General features: G+C 42.9%; 1 protein-coding gene and 1 long non-coding RNA gene across 4 annotated transcripts in view; one reads left to right on the top strand and one right to left on the bottom strand.

The window, feature by feature from the left end:
• Window positions 1-6,989: 6,989 nt before the first annotated feature.
• LOC133127927 (uncharacterized) lies at window positions 6,990-21,951 on the top strand. Its single transcript, XR_009708689.1, has 3 exons — window positions 6,990-7,091; window positions 18,748-18,812; window positions 21,417-21,951. It is a non-coding gene; the product is annotated as an uncharacterized LOC133127927 (long non-coding RNA).
• Window positions 9,089-23,210, bottom strand: part of LOC133127926 (WW domain-containing transcription regulator protein 1-like) — a 45,676-nt gene continuing 31,554 nt past the window's right edge. The window contains exons 3-6 of one of the 3 annotated variants that reach the window (XM_061241055.1): window positions 17,790-18,091; window positions 17,306-17,481; window positions 15,625-15,737; window positions 9,089-12,193 (exon numbers count right to left, since the gene is read on the bottom strand). In XM_061241055.1, the coding sequence (XP_061097039.1) occupies window positions 12,012-12,193; window positions 15,625-15,737; window positions 17,306-17,481; window positions 17,790-18,091 (773 nt within the window). In that variant the 3' untranslated portion in view covers window positions 9,089-12,011. The remainder of the gene's footprint in view (window positions 12,194-15,624; window positions 15,738-17,305; window positions 17,482-17,789; window positions 18,092-23,210) is intronic. The other 2 variants (XM_061241056.1, XM_061241057.1) reach the window with 2 other exon arrangements.

Below are 23,210 nucleotides of genomic sequence, written 5' to 3'. Positions count from 1 at the left end.
AGCTGCAGGATACTCAGGGTGAGGGCCAGTGGCTGGAGCTGCAGCTGCAGGATACTGAGGGTGAGGGCCAGGGCCAGGGGCTGGAGCTGCAGCTGCAGGATACTGAGGGTGAGGGCCAGTGGCTGGAGCTGCAGGGTACTGAGGGTGAGGGCCAGGGGCTGGAGCTGCAGGGTACTGAGGGTGAGGGCCAGGGGCTGGAGCTGCAGGGTACTGAGGGCGAGGGCCAGGGGCTGGAGCTGCAGGATACTCAGGGTGAAGGCTAGGGGCTGGAGCTGCAGCTGCAGGATACTCAGGGTGAAGGCCAGGGGCTGGAGCTGCAGCTGCAGGATACTCAGGGTGAAGGCCAGGGGCTGGAGCTGCAGCTGCAGGATACTCAGGGTGAGGGCCAGGGCCAGGGGCTGGAGCTGGAGCTGCAGGGTACTGAGGGCGAGGGCCAGGGGCTGGAGCCGGAGCTGCAGGGTACTGAGGGTGAGGGCCAGGGGCTGGAGCCGCAAGGTACTGAGGGCGAGGGCCAGGGGCTGGAGCCGCAAGGTACTGAGGGCGAGGGCCAGGGGCTGGAGCCGCAAGGTACTGAGGGCGAGGGCCAGGGGCTGGAGCCGCAAGGTACTGAGGGCGAGGGCCAGGGGCTGGAGCCGCAAGGTACTGAGGGCGAGGGCCAGGGGCTGGAGCCGCAAGGTACTGAGGGTGAGGGCCAGGGGCTGGAGCCGCAAGGTACTGCGGGAAAGTTTCTTGGGCCAGCGCTGGAGAGTTAGATGGTGGACAAGGGATACAGGTGGTGGCAGTATATGTACAAGTAGAACATGGGTTTGGAGGAACAATTAAGGAGTGAGTGCCACTACTAGGTGATCGAGTTTCAGGAGAAGCAGCAATACTATTGTAGTAATGGTGATGAGAAATGTGTAAGCAGCACTGAGGGCAAGCAGAAGTACAACCATTGGAACTAGGCTTTTGTGGGGAAATGGGAATGTGAGTTTGAGCAGTTACTGGGGTAGGAGTCTGGGTGGGATAATGAGGATGAGTTACAGGGGTAGGAGTCTGGGCTGGATAATAAGGGTGAGTTACAGGGGCAGGAGTCTGGGCAGGATATTTTGGCCATGTTACTGGGGCAGGAGTCTGGGCTGGATAGTGAGGATGAGTTACTGGTGCTGGATAGTGTGGATGAGTGACAGGGGCAGGAGTCTGGGCTGGATATTTTTGCCATGTTACAGGGGTAGGAGTCTGGGCCGGATATTTTGGCCATGTTACTGGAGCAGGAGTCTGGGCCGGATATTTTGGCCATGTTACAGGGGCAGGAGTCTGGGCTGGATAGTGAGGATGAGTTACAGGGGCAGGATAGTGTGGATGAGTTACAGGGGCTGGAGTCTGGGCCGGATATTTTGGCCATGTTACAGGGGCAGGAGTCTGGGCTGGATAGTGAGGATGAGTTACTGGGGCTGGATAGTGTGGATGAGTTACAGGGGCTGGAGTCTGGGCTGGATAGTGAGGATGAGTTACTGGGGCTGGATAGTGTGGATGAGTTATAGGGGCAGGAGTCTGGGCCGGATATTTTGGCCATGTTACTGGGGCAGGAGTCTGGGCCGGATATTTTGGCCATGTTACAGGGGCAGGAGTCTGGGCTGGATAGTGAGGATGAGTTACTGGGGCTGGATAGTGTGGATGAGTTACAGGGGCTGGAGTCTGGGCTGGATAGTGAGGATGAGTTACTGGGGCTGGATAGTGTGGATGAGTTATAGGGGCAGGAGTCTGGGCCGGATATTTTGGCCATGTTACTGGGGCAGGAGTCTGGGCTGGATAGTGAGGATGAGTTACTGGGGCTGGATAGTGTGGATGAGTTACAGGGGCTGGAGTCTGGGCTGGATATTTTGGCCATGTTACTGGGGCAGGAGTCTGGGCTGGATAGTGAGGATGAGTTACTGGGGCTGGATAGTGAGGATGAGTTACTGGGGCCGGATATTTTGGCCATGTTACAGGGGCAGGAGTCTGGGCTGGATAGTGAGGATGAGTTACTGGGGCTGGATAGTGTGGATGAGTTACAGGGGCTGGAGTCTGGGCTGGATATTTTGGCCATGTTACTGGGGCAGGAGTCTGGGCTGGATAGTGAGGATGAGTTACAGGGGCAGGAGTCTGGGCTGGATAGTGAGGATGAGTTACTGGGGCTGGATAGTGTGGATGAGTTACAGGGGCAGGAGTCTGGGCTGGATAGTGAGGATGAGTTACTGGGGCTGGATAGTGTGGATGAGTTACAGGGGCAGGAGTCTGGGCTGGATATTTTGGCCATGTTACAGGGGCAGGAGTCTGGGCTGGATAGTGAGGATGAGTTACTGGGGCTGGATAGTGTGGATGAGTTACTGGGGCAGGAGTCTGGGCGGGATAGTGTGGATGCGTTACACAGGCAGGAGTCTGGGCTGGATATTTTGGCCATGTTACTGGGGTAGGCGTCTGGGCTGGATAGTGAGGATGAGTTACTGGGGCTGGATAGTGTGGATGAGTTACAGGGGCAGGAGTCTGGGCTGGATAGTGAGGATGAGTTACTGGGGCTGGATAGTGTGGATGAGTTACAGGGGCAGGAGTCTGGGCTGGATATTTTGGCCATGTTACTGGGGTAGGCGTCTGGGCTGGATAGTGTGGATGCGTTACACAGGCAGGAGTCTGGGCTGGATATTTTGGCCATGTTACAGGGGCAGGAGTCTGGGCTGGATAGTGAGGATGAGTTACTGGGGCTGGATAGTGTGGATGAGTTACTGGGGCAGGAGTCTGGGCGGGATAGTGTGAATGCGTTACACGGGCAGGAATCTGGGCTGGATATTTTGGCCATGTTACTGGGGCAGGAGTCTGGGCTGGAGAGTGAGGATGCGTTACAGGGGCAGGAGTCTGGGCTGGATAGTGAGGATGAGTTACTGGGGCTGGATAGTGTGGATGCGTTACACAGGCAGGAGTCTGGGCTGGATATTTTGGCCATGTTACTGGGGCAGGAGTCTGGGCTGGATAGTGAGGATGAGTTACTGGGGCTGGATAGTGTGAATGCGTTACACAGGCAGGAATCTGGGCTGGATATTTTGGCCATGTCACTGGGGTAGGTGTCTGGGCTGGATAGTGTGGATGAGTTACAGGGGCTGGATAGTGTGGATGAGTTACAGGGGCAGGAGTCTGGGACGGATATTTTGGCCACGTTACAGGGGTAGGCGTCTGGGCCTGATAGGGAGGGTGAGTTACAGGGGCTGGATATTTTGGCCATGTTACAGGGGCAGGAGTCTGGGCGGGATAGTGAGGCAGTTCTACTGAATGACTTGGAGCTGCAGTTGAAGGGCCCAGAAACGGACAAGACAGTTCCAGTTCTCCCTCGCTTGAAAGGATGCGGAGGATATGATTTCCACCCTGTAAACATTTCAGAATCATAAGCAAATAAAGCCCAGTTTGCATATTCTCAAACCAGCTTTAGTCTCAACAAGCAGTCACTTTACTAATGTGCATTCAAAGTTTTTTGCAGCCTATTCCTGCAACACAATTACCTGTAGATGTTGTATGCTACACCGCATGTAGGTTGACCACCTGATGCAAATATTAAGCAACTCGCCTATAGTTTCCAAGTGACACCAAACCAGAACATTGAGATTGTATATACAAAGAATAATCTCAGGTGTTCACTCCCAAGGACTCCTGGGGCAATGTTGATACAGTAAGCGGTATGACAATTGACAATTTCCTTCAAATTTCCACAGTATATGCACCATAGGCTAATCCCAACCAAAAAATCCTCCTCCTCCTCCTCCTCCTCCTCCTCCTCCTCCTCCTCAAGCAGTCAATTGACTAATACCATTTCCATCAAACGCAAATGTCCAAAGTAGTCCACAAACAGGTCATGGAGCTGTAGGGTCTGCTGACTTTCATTGTTGCATTTTTTGGGTCTGAATCAGTTGCTGATCTTAAAGAAAACCTACCAAATATATCCAACAGACTAGGACCAGGACAGGGCAAAGCTGCAGTAGAATATGCATCCATAAAATGCTTCTACATAGAATTAACTGAATCTTTATACAATGAACTCCAAAGCCCATCAACCTGGGTAAACACCCAAAATTCCAAAAGAAAAATGTAAACATACCTTGCTATTCCCACAGGGGGTGTAAGGAGCAGTGATTACTTGTCCTCCGGGATGGGTCATGACATTATAGTCGCAATATCCCACCATGGAAATGGACTGCCACTCATTCATGACTAAAACAGAAACCAAGTTCCAGACACTACATTACATACAGCAAGGCATTGACACCAATCACAGCAGATTAATTAAATCAACATCTTTCTATTACTGCAGAAAGACCAAAGACCTCAACTGTATACATCACACACACGTAGTTCCAGTCTAAATGATTTTGCACTTCATTTACCTCAACTTAATTTATAATGCAGCCAAATTTATTTTTCCAAATCAATTCAAGAGATCAGATATGTACATTAGTAATTAAGTTTAATCCAGTTTAAACGCACCGCTGTTCATGCCTGTTTTGCGATTTATGGATGCAATGCTTTTAACATGAAGAACCTATGCACTTGTAAATCGCTTTGGATTAAAGAATCTGCTAAATGACACGTTAAAAAAAAGAAAAAAAAAAAGAAAGAAATTTGTAAAGCATGTTCCGAGACCCTCTTTTATAGCTGGTTACAGAAGTATTGACAACCAGTGAATGGTGAAAGTTCATGAATTCAGTAAATGCAAATTTAATTCTCCCTACAGTATTACAGATTGTAGGTTTTAGAATCTGTTCAAGTCATTTCCATCACTATTAGTGCACACACTAGTCTTGTTACAGGGTTACCAAGGAACAAGTAATTTACTGGAAATTACAAACTGCACTTACCCTTCACTTTGACACCCTTGGACCCAAGTCTTTGTGGAAGGTTCACAACCATGCCAAAACGGTAGCAGGACACAGAGGGAGAAGGAAGCAGGGCAGGTGTAACGGGGCAGACCATTCTCACATGAGCCCCTGACCAAAGCAACGGCAGCACATAACTGCCCCCCTAAGAGAAATTGGTGAGCATCTTGGAAGGCAAAGATTAATGGGCAAAAGTAGGGGTACCTAAACTAGCATGACAGTCCTTACATCTTGTATGCCATAGCAACCAAGGTAGGGTGCTGTGAAGATCACATATTGCGATGTTGCCCGAGTGTGACCACACTGAAGTGGAACCTGCATCAGGGGTAGAGGGATGGCATTCTCTGCCAAGACAAAATTACACTTCACATTGTGGTAATATGCTCGTGGGTGGGGAGGGGGGGGTAGTTATATAAATTCCAACCATTTACCCAGGGCACTCATTTTTAATGCCTTGGGTTTACATAAGGTTGCAATTTAGAAGACCAAGCCAACTGGAATTGTAACAAGTCAACAATTGAAGGCTCAGAAAATGGATTACCACTTTACCCCTTTGTCAGCCACACACTTACCTCCCCTGTCAACCATAAAATACAAGGGATGATGAGGGAGTCCACCTCGCATTATGAGCTTCATTGAGTCAGTCCCACACTCAACCAATGGGTTGTGATGCAACAGGTTTTGGATGGACTGTGTGCTTGCTTGATCACTGAATCCAGAAAGGGCATGGTGCTTCACTTGGATGTGTCCATCCCAGGCTAGGATGAAGAGCAAGCAAATTTAATTTGGCAAGGGCAATTCACTGACAAAACCAATGCTAAAAATGTACAAGCAACTGCCCAACCTTCCAACCAGGTCCAGAAGGACCAGAATGTATGCTCATCTTGGTTCCACCAATTACCCTGGCTAAATGAGCAATTGGCTGTGTACAACACTAGTTCATTTGTAGCCTAGTCCACAGTAAACTTCATGAGCAGCCTTCAGCTGCATGTGCTCAAGACATGGAGCCAAAATGGCAGATTTCTAGCCCTAATGCTTATGCAGACAGAAGATGGCATGAAACAGATTTAGTCCATCCCACTCACCTCTGTTTTAGGTATACCTCCACCTTCCCAAATCAGTGCCCTTTCTAGCAGCAGTTGAACTTGGTACTCAAGGATTACAACCTTTGAGGACTAGAAAAAGGACTAAATTTGAGATGCATTAGGAGCATTTACCTGAATCAGACTGATAGTCAATATCATTGTCATATTTTGCGTTATGCTTCATTTCCTTCCTCTCGAAGCTTTCGCGCGTTTGACCATCTCTATTCGTATTCAAAGGTGCATTCCCGATTAGGAGCATTCCATAGTTTATGGGCCTCTCGGAGTCACCGCCCCTATAATTTCCTCTTTTTTGAAGATTTGACTTCAAACCAATAGTTGCAGCCACCTTCCTTGTTCCTGGCACCACACGGCAATGAGTGAGTGTCCCCAGTGCAATTAAAATCCAGAGAAGTGCTTCATAGTGCTTTTGCCAAGCCATTAAAACCGTAAACATGTTTGCATTCGCACTATGTAGGGGCAGTGTGCCGTGTGCCACAAATAAAAACTACGTTCTTATCAGAAGTAAATATGACTTTGGGCAATTGATCGGTGTTAATTGACTAACCAATAATACTGTTTGTCAGGCTACAACGTTTTCACGCACGTGTCATTAAATGGCGAAACATTTTGTTGAAATCAGATTCCGTTGTGATTGATATCCCGAATTTCAGCACAATTTTATTTTTATTTACCTTAAACCATGTTATGCCATGAATAGCTTTGCAATGGCAAGAATAATACAATTTACCATGTTAATATTGTGCTTATTGTACCATTTTGCAACAGTTATATAAGAAGAGGTAACAAATAAAAGACTGAGGTTAACTAATAGGCTCATAATTAGGCAGTTGAACACGCTTTTATGTCGCCCCACCCTCCCCTTGATGTCATTGAAGGCTTTATTGAATTATCACCATCAATTGATTTGACGACAGAGGATTGGGTCAGTCTCCCCACATGATCTGCCACCCGCCCACAAGCTAGGATTTTAAAAGGTACCGGGAATTTACCTCCGGGCGCTTCTATATTGCACGAAATCAACGCGGAAATTATATTCGGAGTGCAACGCCGGTCTGAAGGGCTTGCCTACGCTCTACCACGAACCTCAATTCACTTTGCATATCCTTTGGTGAGACGAACGTTTCATTTGGCTCTAGAGAATAGAAATGCATTTGGACACTTAAGTCGTTGTTTGGTTCTTGCCCCATTTAAATGCTTGCAGTAGCTGCACTTGCCCCTTTTTCAAACTAAACCTTCCTGGCAAGTTCTGTATCGCCCCCTGTGATTCACGAAGATTTAACCCTGATTAGTTGTCCTGAAGAGTGATTTGCCCATACTTGGTGTGAATTTGTTGTATTTTTCGTGCTACTTGAACTAGTGTCATTTGGTGTCTTCTACTTCGTTTACACTGCTTGCTGTGTAGTCTCTCTGAAAGCCTTGTAGAATGTAACTGTCGGTTTGGCTTTGGCAGAAACTCATTCTGTATTGAACATGGTGTAATGGGTGCAAAATAAATGCATGGATTCAAATTGTCATTAAGTGTATACCTGGTTAATTATTCACCTGGTATGTCTTCAGAATATACAATTACTGTTACTAGGCTGGCTACTAGTTGTGCTACTGAATGTCCTTGCTCTTGAACTTACCCTTGAATAAAATTTGGTAATAGTGTTTGGTGATTGAGACAAGAAGCATGTAATTAAGAATATTACGGTTTAATTCGTGGATTGCCTTATGTTTGGAACAAATCTGCATATGCAGGGGGCCCCAGGACAGACAACCACTGGTATAAATGCAATGGAACTGAGTGAAGTTTACCTGCATTTTTAAGTTATTAAAATGGTTAGTCTAGGCCTCCTTAATCTACTCATTTCTGAAATTGGCTTGCTATATTTATATTTTGGGGGCATTTCTAGCTTTATGGATGTGATACTTGGACAAATGTTTGTCTTGCATGATTAAGGTTAATGCATAGTCTCATAGAACCCACTTTCTACCTCAAATATTAAAGTAGAATGTTTATGGATACATCAAAGACCAGTGTTTTGGGCAACTATACACTTCTAAGCTCCAGTACAGAAAGTTTGATATCCCTACATAATCCAGGAGGCTTGGCTGAATTTCTTGATTTGAGGAGATGCCAGTGATGCTCCTTGTTGAACAATCTACTACCCAATCAAATTTTCATAAAGTATTTGTCATCTGAAATGGTTCTGAATGTTTTAAAGACTGCTGCCAAATGGCATCCTCAATGGTAATGGCACATCAATTTCAGCATTCCTGTTAGCCTGTATTCCAACTCAAAATGGTCACAGTTGTCTGTTTGGGAACAAGTTTAATTGTAGGGGTTCTCAGGTTGACATTACTGTGGAATTGCCTGACGTGATGTTATGGCCTAGTCTCTTGGCTCTTCGACTGATTTAACATTTGAAAATACCTGCTTTTTGGATTATTTCAAATCAGAACACTGAACAATTTCAGTTTGAGGCAGTATGAATCAATATGTAGAAACGCACCATTGCCCAGTTATAATAATAAACATTTCCGGTGCAAGTTCACAAATGCTTAATTAGAATGTTAACTGGGTATATGCTGATGTAATAGTTTTGGGGGGGGAAAATGGGGTTAATCAAAATAAAATATGCTGCAGAGATTTTACATGGATTGAAACATTGCCTAGGTTTATTAATATAATTATATGGGTATTTTGGCCTGTGCATTGTAATCTGATGGCTATGCAATGTGTGAACAATGTTTAGTTTGTGGAATTCTCTCCGGCTCTGCTGTAATACCAAATCTTTCTTGGAAGAAAATGTGTTCCATAAACCGAAATTGTATGGCATGTATTGTAGTAATGTCTACAGGGCTATTAGTGTGTGGAATGTTTTGTCTGACAAGTTCATAAAACACATCATGCTACCAAATGACACCAAAATTCCAGAACCATGGCTCAGATTTGTTTATGGCTTTATTAAAGTTTGTTACTATAGCTTTCTCCAATTCTGAGGGCTCCACACTTGCCGAATGCCTTATTTTAAAACAATTTTCAGACCGTAATTAACAATGACAAATTAACTGGATCCCATGAATTCCCCCCCCCCCCCCCCCCCCACACACCATTTTAATTACTGTTGTACACAACACCACTTCATTGGTAATACATGGGTCAATGCTAGTCAGTCTTATTTGGTTCAGTTTGTCCAAATGGTGGATGAGATCAGAACAAAATAAAAATAATAATTTTGTCAAGGCTAAGAACAAATGTTAATTGAATACAGCCCACTGATTCTGGCAGTAAAAATATGAACACACATGCCCTCTGAGTGTGATGGTGTTACAGTAACACAAGGGTCAGGGTTCATGGCTGGGAAAGGAAGTGCCTGCTTTCTTCTTGGTGGTATATTAAACATTTCTTGTTCTGTGTGACTTTACTCCAGGACGTCATCAGCTGTGCCCAATTCCAATATCAGTTTCCTTTGTTACATTCATCTAAATTTCAAATTCACGCACTGTTGCCTTCTCAGTCCTGACAATGTACATGGAAACCCAGTATAAAGCACTTGCTCGGTACCAAGTTAAACATGCAATACAGAGTTTAGACAAAGGTAACTAGATTGCATTAATGCAGGCATAATGAAACCATGTCTCTCCAACCCAGAGTTTCCCAACTGATAATGTTCATTATATTTAGGCACATTTTTCTCATAGAAAAAAGAATCCCTGCAGAACAGATGCCAATGAGGTTCACTCTTTTGGGTTTAAGTCCGTCTCCTCGCCAACACAAAATGTGGAGACCTGATGTATAAAAATAAAGCCATGCATAGTATTTGAATAAAAGTTATTTACAGAGGATTATTCATTTTGATACAGTTCTCAACATACGTTCATAACCTGAAATCTCTTAATGCATAGTTGAATTGTAGTGCTGTGAACTAATTTATTAAAATCTCTCTATTAAAAAGGAAATGTAGCTGTTATAAATACAAAAAGCAAACCACAGTGGTGTGCAAAAATTTGGGAACCCCTGGTCAAAAGCCTTTTACAGTTAATATCTACGTGAATAGAAGTGAACCCGACCTCTAAATGGTCAAACGTTAAACATGACGTTACGAAGTACCCTGTCAGTAGTTTGTAACTACTCCTCGGGCAGCTACCAACCGCTTGTAAACACTTCCTGTAGCCAGCTTTCAATTCTCGCTTTGGGAATTTTTCCCCCATTCTTCCTGGCAGAACACCTCTAGCTCAGAAACATTCTTTGCCCTCCTTGCAAAACCTTAATCCATGTTTCCTGGAGGTACTTCATGATTGATTTCGAGGTATGCTTTCGATCACTGTCTTGCTGGAATACCCAACCTCTCTTCAAGTTCAATGTCTGGACTGACCTTTGAACATTAGCCTCTAGAATCTCTTAATATTTGTTGGAATCCATTCTTCCTTCCACTCACAATATTTATTATGCCCCCAGCTGCCACACAACCCCAATCCATAATGGATCCACCTCCATACTTCACAGTTGGCAAGGTGTTTTCTACAAAGGCTTCACCCTTTTTTCTCCAAACTGACCTTGGTGTGTTTCGTCAGTCCAAAGCACATTGTTCCAAAAGGCTTCAGGCTTCTCAATGTTTTCTTTTGCTTAAACATTTGTTTTCTCAGATGTTTAATTTTGTGTTGAGGTCGTTCTTTCAGGCAACTCTGCCATGTGGGGTTTTGTGTGGGTTCTTCTGAGCATTTCTTGGACTGTTCTATTTGAAATCTTTATTGGTAGTTTGAAACATTGAGAGCTTTTGTAGCCTTCTCCTTCTTGGTGGAAATTAACCTTCATTCGGAAATCATTGGACAACTGTTTAGAGGAACCCATGGTTGTTAACACCATGGAGTTACTTCACAATAAAAAGTTCAGCCCTGGAATTATACTCCCCAGACTCAGTGACGCACCTAACAATTAAATCACCTGGGTCTGGGCCTGTGTAATCATCTTTTTAAAAAGTAACAAAGAATAATCCAAAAGGATTTCCAGAGTTTTGCACAGGGCCCTTTTCCTTTTTTAATAATTTATCAACCTTAAAAAATGAAAATAAAAATCTTGCTTTAAAATTTGCACAAAGGTCTCATTTAACTCTACCATTTAAAGTTTAGGTTTGCTTTCAATCAAATACAGATTCATTGTAACAGATACTTAAACCAGGGGTGCCCACATTTTTTCACCGCACTGAATATTAATTCTACAAAGCCATCAAAGAATTTCTAAAAAGAAATGCAGCAGAAGTAATTGAGACATTTTTTAAAAATGTAGTGTTATTTGAAAAGAAAATACTATTGTATTGACGTTTGCTACTTAACACACCTGAGGTGCACCCTTTAGCATTCTAATGACAAAAAAAAGTTTCAATTCAATTCAATTCAAACACTCAATTCAATGTAAGTTAACAGTATTGATAAAAAAAAAAAAAACACAATAGGAAATATTTATTTGGTATAAATAGAAAAGAGAAAAAATACTTTGGTTCATAATTGCTGTGTTGATTTTTATAATGGTCACAGCTAAATGTATGCAGGTTGTGGATGCAAACTTAGACTGTGCCTTGCTTTCTTGTATTTGTTGTACATTTATTAGAGTAACAGCATTGTTGGATACTAATTATTGGAGCCCTGATTCAGTAGACATTTAAAAAAGGACAAAATAATCCAACCTGCTGGCACGAATAGCCACAGCACGGGGATTAGCATCACTAGCTTGGGCCGTTATATCCTGTTCAGATGCTGACAAATTTACCAGCTATTAGTTTATAATGGAAAAAAAATAAAAAATCTAGTCTATGCTACATGTCAAATAAAGTTTAGTGCTACAAAGATTGTGATTCACTGTGATAGTCTTTGGTTAGTGTGTTTCAGTTTTGGATTCAGCGGGATAACGTGATCATGAGGATGACTGAGACATAGATTATAAAAGTTAAAAAAAATTGTCCAAACATAAAAGAAACCATGCATTGCAGTCTTTAGTCTTGTTGTATGTTGGTCTCTGGTGCCTCACACTGGGCTCTTGCTGGTTCTACAGCCAAGTGAGGTAGGGCTCGGCCTTGTTGAGCACCGACTCCACGTCGTTGAGGATGGGGATGAGGTCTGCTCCCTCCAGAGTGCCCAGGTCCACGTTGGTGCCAGGCAGGGAGTCCAGGAAGTCAGGGAATCGGCTCTGATGAGGAACTCCCAGGCTGCCTTGGGCAAGTCCCTCTCCTGCAGAAACGAGGAGTTGTCAGGCACTGAACGCAATATTTTACTTTACTTTAGACCTGGGTCAAATATACCCCCCTCCAAAAGTATTGGAACAGCAAGGTCAATTCCTTTGTTTTTGCTATACACTGAAGACCTTTGAGTTTGAGGTCAAAAGATGTACATGAGATGACAGATCCACATTTCAGATTTGATTTCCTGGTATTTTTATCTAGAACAACTTGGAACATATATCCTTCTGTATCAGACCACCCAATTTTTAGGTGAACAAAATATTGGAACTGACAGATGAGTCTTGTTTCCCAGATGTGTCCTGTTAGATTGATTGGTTTGACAATAAATAGTTCTGAATGTCTCTTGGTTTTAGCCTTTGGTTTTGCCTGTGAAGACAGCATTTGTGATAGAAAAGATAAACCAACATGAAGACCAGTGAGCTGTGGGAGAAAAGCAAGCCATTCTGTAGCTTAGGAAACAGGGAAAATCGATCAGAGCCAATGCACAAGCATTAGGGATAGCTTGTACAACAGCTTTGAATGTCCTGAAAAAGAAAGAAACCGCTGGTGTACTGAGCAACAGACATCGAACAGGTCGACCAAGGAAAACAACAGCAGTTGATGACAGAAACATTGTGGGAGTTGTGAAGAAAAACCCCAAAACATCAGCCAGTGACATCACAAACAATCTGCACAGGGTAGGGGTGACAATATCTTAAGCAAACGTGCAGCAATATAAAGGCTATACCACAAGATGCAAAATGCTCATCAGTAATAAGAATCAAAAGGCAAGATTACAATTTGCAAAGAAGTACAAAAGTGAGCCACAAAAGTTCTGGAACAAAGTTTTATGGACTGATGAGACCATGAGTAACCTCTACCAAAGTGATGGAAAAGCCAAAGTGTGGAGAAAGGGATCTGCTCATGATCCAAAACATATGAGCTCATCTGTGAAGCACGGTGGAGGAAGTGTCATAGCTTGGGCTTGCATGGCTGCTTCTGGAGTGGGCTCCACTCTGTTGTTGCAAAAACAAAGGAATTGGCCTAGCTGTTCCAATACATTCGGAGGGGACTATATTTTGCATCACTCTTTCAGGATTGCTTGTCTGTACAATGTCATACATAGCATACAGTGTGATTAACTGATAGATCCTGCATTAAAGTGTATACAGTAGTGCAAACATTTGGGCACCCCTGGTTAAAAGGCTACGTGTAAATCAGTGCCAATTCAATGGAATCAAATGGTGTCGTTTTTCAAATAAATCCTGTATTTCCCCCTAAAAACAGGTTCCACAATTATTGGCACCCCTGGTATATTTGACAGTAGGTATCAGGTGCTTCTCCTTGTATGCATACCATTTTGCTGCCAAACATGTTGATGGTGTGTATGGCCAAAATATTCAATTTGGTCTCATCTAACCATAGCTCTCTCTTCCAGTCAAGTGGTATGTTTATCCGTTTATGTATTGTTTTATGCCCATTACCCGTCTTGTGATGATGAAATACCATCCATGGCTTCTGAATGGACAGTTCTTCGAATTTTCCCCATTCTGATGGTTCACAAAGGAATTTTGCATGCTTGTCACCTCATTTTACATTCTCGTGAAACAGGAAGTGATGGAATGACACAATACAGTCCCGGCCAAACACATGATTAATGATTAATTTGTGTTGTTTCCTAACTTTATTAGCTAATTAAGAGTTGGGTAATTAGCAATTGTCACTTTTGTCCACTCATGCGACAAAACTTTTGGCCGGGACTGTATACAGTAGTTCCTTTAGACTGAGATTAACTAAATTAAGTAAAATTGTATTGTCAATTTCAATTTGTTTGATTTTATTTACAGTAATTGTTAGGGGTGCCACTGTATATATGGGCCTAAACATAAGTATTAATATTTGTCCAAAAGTAATCAACCAATTTAACAAAGTTATGGTTAACTACCGTACATTCACTGTCACTCAATGATTTGTCACCCACAAATCACTTTGATTCACACTGTGGGAATAAATGTTATGTTATATTTGTTGAATTTAGCAAAATAAAAAATATGCTGCCAAATTAATGCTTTGCATATAATTTGGTTTAAATGAGTCTTGTTCTGCACAAACTGAATATAAATTACAGGACTGTAGCATGTTGTCAAATTTGTACCGACTCCTGCTGGAGAGCTGTCAGCAAATGCAAACATTTCACTTCAAGCATAGTTTTTCTGATTACACTGGGAGGTTAATGAATACTTGGGAGGTCATTATAAATATGCATTAAAAATAAAACTCTTGGCTGAGAACTTATATTAAAGAATCTATTTGGCCCACTTGTCAATGTAAAATCTAGGGCTTGTTCCAATCAAATTTCTCTTTTTACATTTTAGTTCTTTTTTTATTTAAATTTTTTTAAATCAGGAGGCACAGGAAAGGCTAAGAAAGTGTCAAGTGTGAAGAAAAAGAAATAAAGACAGGGAAGCTGTGAAACGTGAATTAGGCAAATGCCCCTTGCTCTTAAGAGTCTTAAGAGTATATTGTATATAGAGACCGCAACACCAATAGAAACCAATGGGCAAAAACTCCACCACACAGGGCAGCAGTTTCACTCAATGGGGCATGCTAATTGTCTAATGCTTAGTCACATGCACAATGAAGTTACGTGTCTCAGTGGATGAAGCAATTAAAAATGCTTGGGCCGGGCCCAACGAATTTATGTCAGAGCATTTTTTGGGAAATAAAAATATCTATCTTTGTCTGTGAGAGAATAAAAAAATAAAATGTAGCCCGGATTGAATATCAGTATATGAGCAGAAATATTTTTAATTTGCTGCCAAACAGGAATGGAGTCCAATGAGAAAATGGGCTTTTTGAGCAAAAATATAGGTATCACTTGGGGGCGACCTCATATCAATAAGCAAAACTCATAGCACAAAAACTGGCCCCTTAGAAGAGGTGGATCCACAGGTCAATAATTTATCCCTCAGGCTTTCCAAATAAATTTCCACAAAGGATGAGCTGTTTTTCTTGCTCAAAGGAACCTAACCTCTACTCCTAGAAGCAAAATTTAAGGGGTTGGAATGTCCTTAAAGATGGCCGACCTTGATCAATTTCTGTGTCAGGAGCAAGGAAATGAAAAAAAGTAGAGAAAAATACGCGAATGGAATGAGCCCCTAGTCTTGTAAGCCCTTCCTCCCCATTTCTCATACGCGGATTCCATCTACTGGCAAATTAAATAAATGTTAGGAAATTTCAGATGTGCTCCTTTCTACTGACACAATAATGCAGAAAACAAAATAAGAAATGTAAAAATATTAAAGACCAAATGTAAATAAAAGAAATGGGGTGCATAAGACTTTTGCACTGTACTGTATATTATATACATATAGCTGGCTGTATGTGCGCATTTGTGATCTGGTCACTGGTACAGTGTATTTGGGGGGGCTGTGCTCCTACCAGTGTCCATATCCTCCACATTGTTGAGGATATCCTCAGGGGTGGTGGGGATGCTGTAGCAGCCCAGTCCCAGGCCACTATCCGAGCTCTGCTCTCTGGAATGGTACGGCCCGCTGCAGGTTCACAAACACAAGGGGGCGCTCTTCAGCACAGCGCTCCATTTCTGCGTTTCTCAAAAGGTGTCCCAGAACACATAACAGTGTGGGAAAATCATATAAGGATAATAGATGAAATGCATATATAAATGCTATATAAGTTTTTTTTTATTATTTTTTATTATATATAAATATATATAAATATATAGTATATTAAGACAATGTCAGTGATCAAAATATGAGTACCATACAATATTATTTTACAATGTACATATTGGAACTTGTTTCCCTTGTTTCATGCTCCCTAAACTGCATGTTCTGTAAGAGAAAGCACACTATACATGTCAGAAAATAATGCTTATGTCAAAAACTGTATTCTTTAATTTTACAGTATTTTCTTTATCAAGGGTGCCAATAATTGTGGACCTGACTATATATGTCTACATAAAAACATTTATAAAAACATTTCATAGAAACTACTGTGATTTTCTAAAACTTCATTACACATAAATCCTGTCCCGGGCCATCCAGAAAAAAATATACCAAACCTTAAATAATTTCAAACCCTAGAAGAAGGTAAAGTATAACCTTTAACGACTGGAAAATAAATGATACAAAAGCACCACAAGGGGGCAATCTTCAGCACAGCATAGTCTGTTCCTATGTGGCAGTTCTTCTGAAACCTGTGCCCAATTCATCATGCTTGGCTATTGCCAATAGTAGGAAAGTGCGTTGATTCCGAAAAGTTCCTGGCCCTGACTTTTTAATCCAAAGTTATACCAAGTATTCTTGGGAAACACCAGGACATTTTGCCATTTGAGTGTTGTGGAAGGATGCAAGCAGACAAAAATAATATTGTGAATTTTTCACTCCTGACTCATCATCCAAAGTTGAATGTTTACCAAAACTACAACTCAACAACAAGCAAACGCTGACACCTCCCCAATGATTCTGACCTGAAACATTCTGAGCACATTAAATTACCAATCCAATACAGTGCTGTACTATTGTAGGGGTTTGAAAAGCTACTGAGAGTGCAGCAGTATTGTGAATACTCATCTGTAAAGGTACACCAGGGTTGCCAAACCCTGTTCCTGGAGATCTACTCTCCTGTAGGTTTCACTCCAACCCTAGCAAAGCACACCTCACTCAATAGCCATCTGGGGCATGATATGCTTTCCTGGTTGAACGATATTTCCTCTCAACGCTGTGCAACATTTTGCAACAGGCTTTGAGGTATTTTCACTCCCGTAGGGTGGGTGCGTCGGGGGTGTAGCCTGAATCAATAATGACATTGACCTAAGCTGTAACACCTGGAAAACGTATAGAATGGGAAACTACCTACGTCAGTCAATCTGCCAATAGTTTTGCAAAAGTTCAATGCAAACATTTCTGTTTAAATAAACATTTTGTGACATGACACTGGTTCAGCTGCTACTTAGTAGAATTAGATGTGTCACATTAGGGTCAAGATGAAATCCTACTGGACAGTTGATCCCCAGGAAGAGGGATGGCCAGCCCTGAGGTACACGGTGCAAAGTGTAGGAGGAGGTAGAAAGGAGAGAAAGTAGAGTGCATAAGCTTACCTGTTGAGGAAGGGGTCAGAGTTGTGGTTGGGCATTGTTCCCTGGGTCAAAGGTGCTGTGTTAATGGGGTTGGGGCCTGCAGCCATATTGTCGGAATCAATGGGCATCTGTCTGCATAGTGCCACCTCCTGGGGAAAACCCACAGCGGTAACAAGGGTCCCGCTGCCACACTGCTGCTGGTTCAGAAATACCAGGTCTTAAACTAGCAGTTCAAAATATGTACTGGATTTTTATCAACATTTGTCCTTACAAGCACAGTTTGGCTAATTCATTTTTGCGATTTATAACTCACAAAAATCCAGGCCTATGGACATCAGTGCATCCACCAAAAGGTTTCTATCATTGTACAGAATTTGATGTTCTGGTCCCAGTTGTCTATTGGCTATTTAATTCTGATAACTTTGTGACAATAGACAGCAATATATTGGTCCAATCCACTCTGATACAGAGTGGAAATAGACACACTTCTTGGAGGCTAGCCTACCTGTCTCATCAGCTCCTCCTGTCTCATGCGAATGCGCTCCCGCTCCAGCTGGATCCGCTGCAGTCGCATCTTCTGCTGGTGCTGCTGCTGGCTGGTCAGGGGGTTGGGAAGGCTCAGGAGCCCAACCTGGGGGGCCTGCTGCTGGAGGCTTTGCTGGGAAACTGGGGGGCTGGAGGCCATTGGCTGGGCCTGGGTTGGCTGCTGCTGTTGACACTGCTGGTGGTGTTGACGCTGATGGTGGTGTTGATGCTGGTGATGCTGTTGCTGGTGCTGTGGGTGGTGCTGGTGATGGTGGGGCATCACTGAGGAAGAATGATAAAAGGATGACTCTGTTAATTGCATGGGATTGGGCACCAATGGTTTTTAAACACTGTCACGTCATGAGAGAGGCTGAAAGTCTCCATTTGTTTTTGTGCTATCCATACAATTTTTGTCTTATAGTGTTATAATGTTCTTCATTACATCTGACTTATATTAATTTGTGCTGATTGACTTGACTTGATGTGTTTCTTCTTGCTATCACAAGATAATGCAGTCTTTTTATGCATGTGTATATATTATCAATAATCACATCTTGGATGGTGTCAGCAGAAGGTGTGTGCAATGAAGACACTTGTTGAAATGTACAGAAATAGTTTCAATGTTTACACACCATTTGCTTAAGCATTTGCTCTGTAATATATTAAATATTTTCTCCTCTTAGCATGAAGTATGTGTTATATGAATAGAAAATGGAAGAGTATTTGTCATTCCAGTGATAGATATGTACCTTATTTACAAATAATCAATGCCTTGGATCAGTGCATGGAATTGCTATTGACTCAAAAGGCTGTTTTCTAGTCTCTTTACAGGTATAGACTGGTCGCCCTTACCAAATGTGTTTGTCTGTGTCTTTTTTCCTGTATATAGTGTGTGTCTATGTGCATCCTTCTGCATGTGCGTATTTTTCATTGTGCAGTACATTCATTTGGGAAAGGATGAAAACACAGAGGTGGAGAGGGAGGGAACTAACAGACCAACAATGTAAGTGTTTCCTTTTGTTGTTCTGTGTGGTTAAAAAATGTGCACAAAAAGTGCATCTTCCTATCTAAGCCAATCCTGTGGTCCTGCGTACTACTGCAGCCTACGAGAGCAGGCATTTCAGGAGAAAATCTTTAACCTGCTGCAAGTGCCATTCAACAAACTGTACTCGACCCTCCCTTCCCCTTCGCAACAGGATAATGCGTTCGAAACCAAGTCATACTTTTTTACTTTTTTTTGTCTCGTATGCATTTAAACAAACATTTGTGATAAATAGTGGCTGCTTGGTTTAATGTGAACACATGGTCATATTTAAATGCTACCCCAGAGCCGGCCTTGTGAATCAGTCACTTTTGACTTGAAACAGAGTTCTTTTCGGTTGCTCAAAGCTCTCCGACAATATGAGGAAAAACAGAGTGGATGTGCTGGGAGTGGGACGTGGTTTGGGAAAGTGCTGTGGTATGGCCCCGGTCGGACCTCCCTGTGGGAGGTGCTAGCTCCCGTCAGGGAGCGAGTAAGCATGTCCTGGCACTGCCAGGCGCAGGCAGAACACAGACAAGCCACGCCGGAGAGACCAGCGGCCTGCAGGTGGAGCGGCCCCTCGCAGACAGATGGCCCCGGCTCGAGTTATGATTATTATTTTGGCATGGGGCAGGGGGGGAGGGGTCAAGCAGCCCAGCTGTGGAAGGCCTCCGCGTCGACCCTTCGGCAGCCCGGAGCTCGATCCATCTCGGCTCTTCGGCCTGTAGGGGGGGTGTCACATGGGGCTCCGTGATGAAAAACACATGTTCGGAAAGCGAGCACGGGCCTTGTCAATACTTTCCTCTCCCGGCTTAGTCACGACATGGCGACATTAGAGACTTGGGGGGAGGAGGGAAGGAGGGGGGTTGTGGGAGGGTTGGGGGATTGGTTTTGTAGGCGAAGATTAGTGAGGTCTGGGGGGGGGTTAGCAGATCCGCTAACAGAATGTTATTTTCCACCCCTCACGTACTCTCCCGTTCGTTCAAATGGTGTCAGCCGTTTAGTAAGCCAAGAAAAACATTGGTAAGATAGAGTGGAAACATTAAAATTTGTGAGCAGTTTACACAGAATCAGCCAGAAACAGCCCACAGGCTACCTCTACGTGCTCTCCAGGGAGGTGTCTGGTCGGGCCTCACCTTCTCACGCACAGCTCTGTCTCACAGGCCGGGAGGCCTGCTCCACAAAAACAGCAGGCCACAATGTGGTAGTGGCTCCCTAACACGCAACTGGCAGAGAGAACGTGTGAATCCCTGGCCGTTCCATTCCTCGCCTGGTTTCCGAGACCCTGGTTAAACTCGGTTGAAATTCTTTTTCCCTTATTTCAGACAAAGTACAGACTCTTCTTCTGCATTACAAATAGCTTTTCTTTCTTGTGGTGCATTCAAATTTAAGTAGTGGGAAAAAAGAAACAATGGATAGTAAATGACGGCAAATGTAAAAGAAGCTTATTTAGATTACCAAGATGGGATATATCCTTCAAATTTAGTATTTTCACATGGTATTCCAATTTACGAGGAGTGTGACTTTGGCTATCTTTGAAACTAAAACATGTGGGGCAGCCTGTAGCTTAGTGGCTAAGGTACAGGACTGGGACCCACAAGCCCAGGTGTACAACTCCACAACTGTTAGGTCCTTGAGCAACTATAAGTCACTTTGGATAAAAGCGTCAGCTATATAACAAATTATTATAATTATTATTCTGAGTTATACAAAACACCATCTTGGAGTACTATCTTCAGGAGTTGTTCTGTATTGTAAGTTGTAATGGTAATATTCAAAATATGCCAGCATTTAATGTTTTAAAGTAAAATGTATAACAGCTGATTTCTCATTCAAATTTAAGGTGATGTCACTGCCGTGGTCGTCTGCCCGCTACCTTTATGAATTCTAATAAATATATATAACAAATCTCATAACTTGCATTTTAAAGATGCAGAGCTCTTGCCATCAGGACTTGCATGCGAAAAGAGGGTGTTCAGTGAGTCTTCTGCATGCGTAGGAGGGCCTGTGCGTTTGGCAGGACACGGCACAATGTCCTGGACAGTGCGTCCCCCAGACATCATGAAACTTTCTGCGGCCTTGGCGAACACTGAGGAGCTTTATGCAGTCTGCCTTCGTGCGTTTGCACAAACGGTGGTCACACAGCCCTGAGACAGCACCCTGGAGTGGTGGCCAACTCCAGTGTCACAATGCACCATTTCAGAGTTATATATCATATTACAATTATTCACTTAGCGGACCCTTATTCAGGGTGACTCATAATGCGTGAATTGTACATATTGTGCATTCTGTTACTCTACACAGTTCAGTTCTTACTGGAACCCAAATTTTCTGACCCTGTGAGCCATGAGTGAACATGTTTTCAGTGTATACATATATATGATTTAAGATATGCATTTGTTAAATAAATGTACTGTACAACTTGAATGAAGGTTGCTAAGAACAGAAATTCCTTCTGTAACTTTCAATGGGAAGTAAATTTGAAAGAATTTCAAATAGATTTGTATTGCCATTATACATTTAACCACTTATAATTCACCAACTATCATTTCCTTTGTTTTCTTTTTGGACATTGATTGTACACAGCCTTCCCCAGTTCCCCGTACCAGGCGTCCCATACCATAAACACTCCCGAACCTGAGGCCATGCAGGTGGGGCAAACCCAACTCTCGGTGCTGGAGCATCTCTGCCTGTAATGTGGTGGACCAGGCCACCGTATCTCCAATTGCCCGGTAAAAGACAATGCCCGTTAGTGAAGGAGGGGGTCCTGATGGGCGCCACTGAATCCATCCCCCTCAACCTCAAGGTCCACTATCATGGCTTACATCTCCTGGGAGGGGCTCGCCACCAAGTGCGAGTTCTGATCGACTCCGGAGCCAATGCCAACCTGATCTGCCCCACTCTGGTCGGTCACCTGGGAGTTCCGACCTTTATGTTTTTGACTTCTGCCTCTGGATTCCGATTCTGTCTAATTTGCCTGTTTGTTTTTGACCCTCTGCCTGTGACCACGACTATGATTTGGATTCTTTCATCTTGGTCTTGCATCTGGGTCTGGTGCTCCACGTGCCTGATACATTGGCCATAGTGGGTTCATATAAACTCTATAAAGGTTGACTTTACACCGTACTTCAAAATTTTCAAGAATTAAAATATATTTATTTGGTATTTGAATTTATTTAATAAATTCTACCCTTTCAAAATAAACAAGCACTTAATGGCATAATTCAAAATACGGTAGATGTGGTTTGTGTTTTTCTAAATCTAATGTCAGGCTATTGAGGATTAAAAGAATGTGTGGTGTAACTAAGGTAATACTGAACTACAATTGACAGCAATGTGGAAAAGCTTTCAAATGTACACCGGCGCATGTGCAGTTTGCATAGGTAGTACATCCTGAGTAGGCCCATGTGCTAGAAAATAATGTCTTATGCCTTTATTTACTTTAAACCTGTTGATTCCCCTACAGCTGCAATTTTGAAGCTGGCACTTCAGTGAATATCTATAATATAACTGACAGGTTGATAGTAGTTGTGATTAAGAACTAGGTGGGCGGGACTGTGTAACTGAACAAAATGAACACTTTCCCACTTTCCATGTAGAAATGTGGGCCTGGGTGTGACTACTAGATGGGGATATGCTCTCTTGTGCTTTCAAGTTCTGACAAAATAGCTAATACAAATGTTGCTTGTGAATGAAACTATGACTCATGCTGGTGATTGGCAAAAGAGACTCAGACTGCCTTGTATTACTTGGAAAGCATAATCAATAGAGTAAAGTTCCCAGGAGTCCCTGTGGCAAATCTGGCCAGGCTGTTGTCAGCAATATAGCAGAGCTCCCTTGACCCACCAAATATTAGCTGGAGAAAGAAAATTATATTATTATATTAACCTTATTTGTAGGACATCAGAACATTTTCTGAACATTATATTATATATCTTCCTATCGCATTAAATATGAAAGAACACACTCACCGAGCACTTTATTAGGAACATTTTTACCTTATTACACCTACTTATATGCTATTATCTTATCAGCCAATTGTGCGGCAGCAGTGCAATGCATACAATCATGTAGATACGGGTCAGGAGCTTCAGTTAATGTTCACATCAATCATCAGAATGGGGAAAAAATGTGATCTAAGTGACTTTGACTGTGGAATGATTGTCGATGGCAGACAGGGTGGGTTTGAGTATCTCAAACTGCTGATCTCCTTGTATTTTCACACACACTAGTCTCTAGAGTTTGCAAAGAATGAAAATAAAAATAAAAAATCCAGTGAGCAGCAGTTCTGCAGAAAGAAACGCCATTTAATGAGACATCAGAGGAGAATAGCCAGACTGGCCAAAGCTGAAGGTGACAGTAACGCCAATGCCCACAAAT

This window comes from Conger conger, chromosome 5, assembly GCF_963514075.1.
Source record: "Conger conger chromosome 5, fConCon1.1, whole genome shotgun sequence".
NCBI classification, from domain to species: Eukaryota; Metazoa; Chordata; class Actinopteri; order Anguilliformes; family Congridae; genus Conger; species Conger conger.
The sequence above is the reverse complement of the archived record's forward strand: the minus strand, read 5'-3'. Positions and strand labels throughout refer to the sequence as shown.